Source organism: Cryptotermes secundus, unplaced genomic scaffold (assembly GCF_002891405.2).
Source record: "Cryptotermes secundus unplaced genomic scaffold, Csec_1.0 scaffold181, whole genome shotgun sequence".
NCBI classification, from domain to species: domain Eukaryota; kingdom Metazoa; phylum Arthropoda; class Insecta; order Blattodea; family Kalotermitidae; genus Cryptotermes; species Cryptotermes secundus.
Window position 1 is genome coordinate 3280716 of NW_019723906.1, and position 7727 is coordinate 3288442.

A 7727-nucleotide genomic window follows, 5' to 3' on the forward strand; every position below is an offset into this window, starting at 1 on the left:
CTATTTTACTACTTACGTCATGTTTAAGCAATGAACTGACATTGCAGTTATAACGAAAACTAAGATATTATGTGTTAATAATGAAATGGTATACAGACACCGCAAACACGCAATTTGAAATTGAAATCTCACTGGCCAAGGTCACCACCGCCTCTGTGCTATGGTGAATTAGGTCGTTAGTTTGTATCTTTGTAGCTCAAATGTTTGTAAATACAAAAGCTAATAATATGAAAATGACAGTTTAAATATCTAGGTGGCCCTACTGTCCTCCAGTTTGTCACCAAAGCAGTTAGTTACCAGTCGCACAAAATTATTCTATAAATATTTAATGAAATTCTTATATAATTTTACTTTTCTGCTGGTTAGGAGGATATTTAATTCTTTGGAATGTTTTATTTTAAGTATGGGGGGGCAGGGGCGGATTTTATTTCGGCATCTTTTGTAACTACATTGTAAGGACATTTCATTTGCAATTAAAGTTTGTTGGTATAGTTCAAGAATTTTCATAAATGTCATCAAAATACAGGTGTATATATGCAGAAATTATAGAAATTTGAATTTTTTTAGAACTGCGGAGGGCCTATTTTATTGTCACGTATATGTGTGACTAGAGACGAGGTTCGGTTTAGCTAATAGATTTATTGACCACTTACAGTTCGTGACTATTAATAACTATAACATTATCGTTGATTTCCCCACTGAAAATCACTCCATACTGTCTTTTCAATCTTCACTAGTAGTATCCTGGTAACGGATTTATAACTGTCCGATTGTAACTACAGCACGCTACGAAGTCTACTTTGCACAGCCTAATTCATTTCTTGCCAATTCTTCTCGGCCTTCTTCGACTGTGCTGTCTCAAGGGACTCCCTCAATTCTCTTCTACTGCCTATTCTCAACTAATTCGAATCCAGGCTGGCGGCTATTTCTTACCAACCTCCTAGCCTTCCGTTTTCACAGCCCGACTGTCAACTGAGCGCTCACTAACACTGATGTCTCAATTCCTCAACTGAACGGGATCGCCATCTCTTCTCAGTTGCCCTGCCAACTGCCAACACCGGAGGCTCCCTCAATTCTATCTCAACCGAAGTCGAAGTCGAAGTCGAAGTCACATTGCGACTGACGGTCAGTCAGTCAGTAAGTCTTGGTGTCGAGCCCCATCTGGAGCTCATGACCAGATATTTATTACTTTTTAACATTTACGGTCTTGCTTTTGTGGGGCGCCCTCTCTGACGAGAGGGCGGATCTGTCTTCTATATATGCTGCTGTTCCTTGCCAGCGCAGTCTTTCTCGGGTCCGAGTCCCCTGAGACTCGCGACCATATTTTACTGTCTCAGAATTGAGACTTCCCTTTTCGTCACCTCCTACGACTCGCAGGGTGACGGTGGAGGTATTCGACCCCACCTCTGGCCTTGGATCCTCGTTATATAAGCTCGGGTCAGCCCCAACAGGAAATACCGTTTCTTAATAATTACTCTATTGTTACAGGGATGTGTTTACCTCGCCGTTGCATAGAAACGGTAGTTCTTCTATTGTTGTTTGTGTCTTCATTTCCGCAGGAACCTGTTTACTGAGTGGTTGTCTGGCAATGTATATCTACTCTGGCTCCTCTATTCCAGCTTTCAGGCGTCATGTCACATTATAGATATTTATTACTACAAACAATATGGATTAGTTTTGGAGGAAGTTGTGTGTCTGATATCCAGTGATAATAATATGCAGTACACCTATCAATCACAAATGTTTTCTCCTTTTTCAGCACTGAAAAACAAAAAATTATGGTTGAGTGGTATATGGCATATTAGTGTTACGTACAACATGTTGCATAACTTACGAATAAAAATCCAGTGAGAAGCTTCCTGTGACTAAGACGTTATCCTAAAGTAAAAAGTTGTCCCTGTGCTTAACTAATTAAGCACTACGCCATGGAAGCGTAAGGGGATGAAAAGGCTTTATATTTAATTTTATAATTCTATAAATCAGCTTCCAAAACTTTTAGGATGAAATCAATATTTCTAATTAATTAATAATCCTGTTTTTGCCTTTTCTTTCTGATATGTACGATTTCCATTGATATAAATTTATCACATAATTTTCCACTCTCAACAGCTGACGATCAGTTAACAGGGTATCTGATGTACGTGTTTTCTTACATCTCTATCAATGAAAACATATGGTGATCTTGACACGTGTACTACCACTTTTGTACAGTGTACATTATGAGATTCGTAATGAATCTTTTGAAAATATAGCAATATTTATATACCTGAAAAAGAAGTAATTAACAAAAACCTGGAGAGTTGAGTTCTGTCTTCTGGGATATAACTCAGTGCTGTTATTTGAAATTCAACAGACATTTCGGAGGAATATATCGCCTCAATTTTCAGAGTCGAAGAATAAGCCAAGCAAGAAACCAGCTTGAAGAAGGAAGAAAGTTTCTCCGAAATTTCTGCTGACTTTCAACGGAAAACACGGCGCTATATCCCAGAAGACAGAATTCACAACTACCGCTGTGAGAACCTGAAATCCTAGGAACCAAAATTCTATTGACAACTAAGTAAGGCGATATTAAATTCAGGAAATCTTGACATCTTTCAATTTAGAATCTTTTCCTCTCTCCCCACCTCTTATTTAAAATCGTAAAGACCAAATATGCAAGACTATAATTTGTTTTCTATTGGCGTTGAACTTGGTTTCGCGCCCGAAGGGAACAATTCACATTGAAGGCATTGCAATTAGTGTGGTTAGGAGAATGTTTGTAATTATGATAAATGCATTGATAAGAGGCTGGAAGGAATTGAAAATGATAAGTTTTCTAACTTATACTCTTTATCGGGATAGAGCTACGGGCTAGACGACCGAGGTGTCGGTGTTCGCGTCCCGTAGAATCAAGATTCTCTCTCCTCCACTTCGTCCATACCGGCTCTGGGGCCCGCTCAGCCTCATATCCAATGGGTACCGGGGGATCTTTCTCCGAGAGTAAAGCGACAGGAGCGTGAAGCTGACAACTCATCTCCAGCTATTGCCGAGGTAAGAGTACATGGATCTATGCATCCATTCCCCCATACGCCTTAATGGCATAGTGCTTAATTAGATAAGCACAGGGACAACTTTACCTTACTTTACCTTTGTCATATTTTATTAGGATGATTAGACTGAGAAAGTTGAGAAAAGTTGGGGCATGTAGCACGCATAGGAGTAATTGGAAATGCACACGATTTGTTAGTTGAAAAGTCTGAAAGGAAGAGACCACTTATGGGATAATAATAGGTGTAATCAAATATCTTAAAGAAACAGATTATGAGGGTTGGACTGGATTCATCCGTCAGAAGAAAAAAAATTGTGGGGCAGTTGTAGAGGATGCAGAAACCTTTCGTATTCTATGAAAGGCGAGGAGGTTCTTGGCCAGCTAAGCAACTACTGACTTCACAAGAAGGGTTTTACTACGTGAAGTTAGTTGTAACCATACGATGCATATACACCTCACGCACTCGGCTTTAAACAAAGTGAACTTGCAGTCTACAACTCCGATACAGTTCGATCACCCTAATGTCAATGATTTATTTTTTGAGTGAATATATAATAATTATATTTTAAAGAACGTTCAGTGAGACGTGGAGGCAAGCCTCCTTAAATTGTGAAATCTTGGTACTGGAAGCTAAATTCTCTGGCCACTACTCTCAATATCCGTGGCCTGTAGTCCGCAAGCGAACTATACAGACCGAGCGACCGCCGCTTGTCGACAAAGTTAGTGCCAGCTTTTGCGGTTAGAAGGTGTCACGTGGTATACAGCATTTGGGAATTCGAGGACGAATGTTTGTCAACAGTCGCAGTCGCGGTGCAGTCGTACCGCACGCATCGTTTGAAATAACAAACAGTTTGATTTTTACCGCAGTTGTCGTCCGGCAAGCAATAGCAATGGAGGCGCTGATTTCGGAAGTACACGAAAGAAATGCATTGTGGAATAAAAGAAACCCTCATTACAAGGATTGAGTAACTGTCGACAAGGAATGGGACTCTGTAGCTGAAAGTACGGGATATTCAAGTAAGTTTTATATATATATATTGATTCTTACCTTTAATTTTTATTCAATGAAAAGTATTCACAAAAGATGCTTCGCACATTTTCTGCTGCTCTTGATGGACGATTATTCACCCTCGACAGCTGTAAGTTATTGTTTCCTTCTGTCACATTATCTTTCGCTACGTCAATAGAAGGATCTTCTTCCATGTCAATTATAGCATTATGCAAAATGCAAATTGCTTTTACGATATGAACGGCATTTTCTACACTTGTTTCAATAGATTTCAATACAATTCTAAATTTTGCAGAACTTATACTAAAGGCGCACTCTACAGTCATTCTATCACGTGATAAACGGTAATTAAAATATGAGGCAGCTTCATTGTTTTGAACTCGTCTTCCAGGGTAGGGTCTTAATAGATAGGTTCTTAAAGGAAATGCCTCATCTCCTATGAACACAAATGGAGAGTTTTGTTCAAAGTTAGGTAGCTGCTTATCTTTTGGTAAAGGCAAAGAGCCATTTCTGATGTTTTGATGAATAACTGAGTTACAAAATACTCCTGCATCACTGTCTTTTCCATATGCGCCCACATCGACCATTAAAAATCGATATTTTGCATCTACGATTGCCAACAGCACTATTGAAAAAAATTGTTTATAATTGAAAAATATGCTGCCTGATTTAGCTGGACTCTTTAGTCTAATGTGTTTTCCGTCGATACTGCCTAAACAGTTAGGGAAGTTCCATTTTTCGAAATAGTCTTTGGCAACCTTTTTAAAACACTCAACATTAGGCACAGGCATATGCATTTTCTGAAGTGAATTCCAAATGGCCTTGCTAACCTCAATAACTATAGATGCAACAGATGATTTTGATATTCGAAAAGTGAAAGCAATTTGTCTAAATGCAATTCCCGTTGATAGGTACCTGAAACAAAACGAAACAAATATTTGTCTTTCTTTTTCCAGAGGAAGCTGCAAAAAGAAAGGGCGCAATTTACGAGATCAATTTTTAAAAAGCCGGTCACGGTAGCCGAGCGGTCTAAGGCATGCACTGTCTTCGCTCTCTCGGAAGCCGAGATCGTGGGTTCGAATCCCACTCAGGGCATGGATGTTTGTGTGCATTTTTCTGTGTTTATGTACAGATAGAGGCCATACGACGAACTGATCACCCGCCTAAGGAGTCCTACCGTGTGTCTAAGATCTAGAAAAACCGAAGTGAACGGTGAAGTTCATGGAGGTAGACCTAGGCCCACTGGGGCTGTAGTGCCAAGGGGAAAACAATTTAAAAGAGTTTAAAAAATCCCTAAAAGCAAGTCAGGCGATTCCCGAGATTGTGCTGCAACATATCTTGGAAAATGGCATCTACTCTTCTTAAAGGATACAGTAGTCCCAAGAGATACTGAGGGAAATACATCACTGTTAGAGGTATCAGAAGATACGCAGGTCTGTAAGATTGAAAGTGAATTTAATGAAAACGAAGATTGGGAAGAAACTGCTAGTATGGACTCAAACGCAATTGTTTCACTTCCACAAGAAAGTTTGAACGAAATACTAACACCGCCTGTTTCTCAACCAACAGAAAATCCACTATCTTTGTCCAAGGCAACAGTACCTCCTCCACGGAGGAAGAGAGTACGCTAAGATAATATTGAAGTGGAACAGAGATTATCAGACACTGAGGCTAAAAAGCTTGCACTCCTTCAAACACCGGAAGATGAGAATTCTCTCTTTCTGAGATCATTACTGCAATATTTGAAAAGAATGGATCCATTTCAGCAACTACGAGTTAGAACAAAATTTCGAGATATACTGCTGCAAGAAATGTCACAAGACCAATCGAGCAGTTTCCAGACTTCCGGTACAAGTTGCCCTATTATGGGTCCATCTACTGCTGTGTCATCAGTCCAGTCAAACTATTCCAACATTTCTTCACCCACTTCTCCTACCAACTCAGCTTACTCCAATAATCCTCCTTCATTGTCTGATCATAATTGTTATTCGAGTCTTACCGCTTCGCCTCATGGCACAAGTATATTGTAGGCAGAAAGCAATGAATCCAGTAACATGAACCTTTTACCTTTGTAATAATAGACTGTACTCTGAAAATAGTTAAATAAAATATTAGAAATAGAATCGTTACTCAGTTACTTACCTCAAAGTTAGCAAAAGTCTCTCTTCCACAGAAATAGGTCTTTGAAAGTTTGTTGTACAACGATAACAGGAAACATGTATTTCTTCCATAATATTCATTCATTCATCAGTAATCTGTCAGATGACAGGTCCACAGCCTCTTCCAAAACAGTTTCTCCATTTAATGCGATCTTCTGTTTTTGGAAAGAGACTATCCAGGAATAGTGATAATGTGGTAGTTTTTCCATTTGCTTTCCACATCGCAGTACAACAGCCGTTCAAACCACTCTGGTCACGCCTGTTGCTATACGAACTTGAACCATCTCGAGCATCATTTTCTCTGTGCTTCAAGTCGCCGCTGATGACGCTGCTTCCGGCATCAGTTTTCGGTGTCTCTCTTCGTCTGATGCCTACCCTTTGACCTGTCCAGCAAGGGAGGCCCTGCCAGTAGCTACGCTACCGCTGGTATAGCTCTCAGGGTCCTTGGCATACTCAAACACCCTCACCACGATAAGGTGGAGACACCAACGACCATAATAATATAGTCGAAGGTATTTATTGTCATTCTGTTACACTGACGAAATGCTCTTTCATCCACTCGTAACTGAGGGTACAGATGATGAAATTTACCATAAATCTACCTATTCCTATATATTACATGAGTCTGTTGTCTGATACGTCTCTTCTTAAGTTCTTGTAATATTTTCAGTTTTACTAAACTGTTTTCCATTATTAAAATTATACGCGTCAAACTCGAAGCCATTGTTCTACTCGGGAGACTTTTCTACACCTGAATCGGACGCATCGATTACATGCACGCAGTAACATTGGCCACCTCCGATGTCCCTGCAAATATCTGCGATGCGTTAATGCGGTGCGGTGTCCGCATCGCGCGTACTCGCATTCACTTTGGACATGGAGTTACAGGAACATTCCTGTCGTGCAACGAATCCAGTCCTGCCATATACAGGCCACATGGTAAAATTATCCCTGTGCTCAATTAACTAAGCACTACGCCATGAAGGCGTATGGAGCAGCTGCTGTATAGTCCCACATTTTCTTCACTTCGGGACTAGTTGGAGGTGAATGTTCAGCCTCACGTTCCTGCCGCTTTAACCCCGGGAAAAGAGCCCCCAGTACGTATTAGATAGGAGTCTGAGTAGACCCCAGAACCGGTCTGGATGACGTGGAGAAAAAAATTCTTGACCCTACCGGCACTCGAACTCCGACACCTTTGTCGTCACCCCATAACCAGTCGCTATACCGACTACACTATCCCGACTCATACAGATCACATGCCGTAAAGAAGTTGGCGAAGATTTCTAAACTGAAATGTACAATAAGGTATTCGAAGAATTTGTAATTTCCTCACGTTACTGTTTTATTAAAAATACAACTTCTGCTCACATTTTACTACTCTACGATTTGGGGCTACTTTAAGAATAAGCTTTCTGTACTGCGGTTGCAAGGTAATCCACATTCCAGAGTTTCGACTCATGAGATGCTGTGATGCTGAATCCATTAAACCTGATCTGTTCCGAAATGTCTCCATCTGCAAAATCAATAAAAC

The 7727-nt window shown here is 40.2% G+C and overlaps 1 protein-coding gene across 1 annotated transcript; it reads left to right on the top strand.

Annotated features, from left to right (window-relative positions):
• The first annotated feature begins 3849 nt into the window (after positions 1 to 3849).
• LOC111861971 lies at positions 3850 to 6067 on the top strand. Its single transcript, XM_033750525.1, has 3 exons — positions 3850 to 3990; positions 5330 to 5629; positions 5690 to 6067. The coding sequence occupies exons 1-3, from the start codon at positions 3919 to 3921 to the stop codon at positions 6065 to 6067; spliced, it is 750 nt and encodes a 249-aa protein (XP_033606416.1). The 5' UTR covers positions 3850 to 3918.
• The last annotated feature ends 1660 nt before the right edge of the window (positions 6068 to 7727 follow it).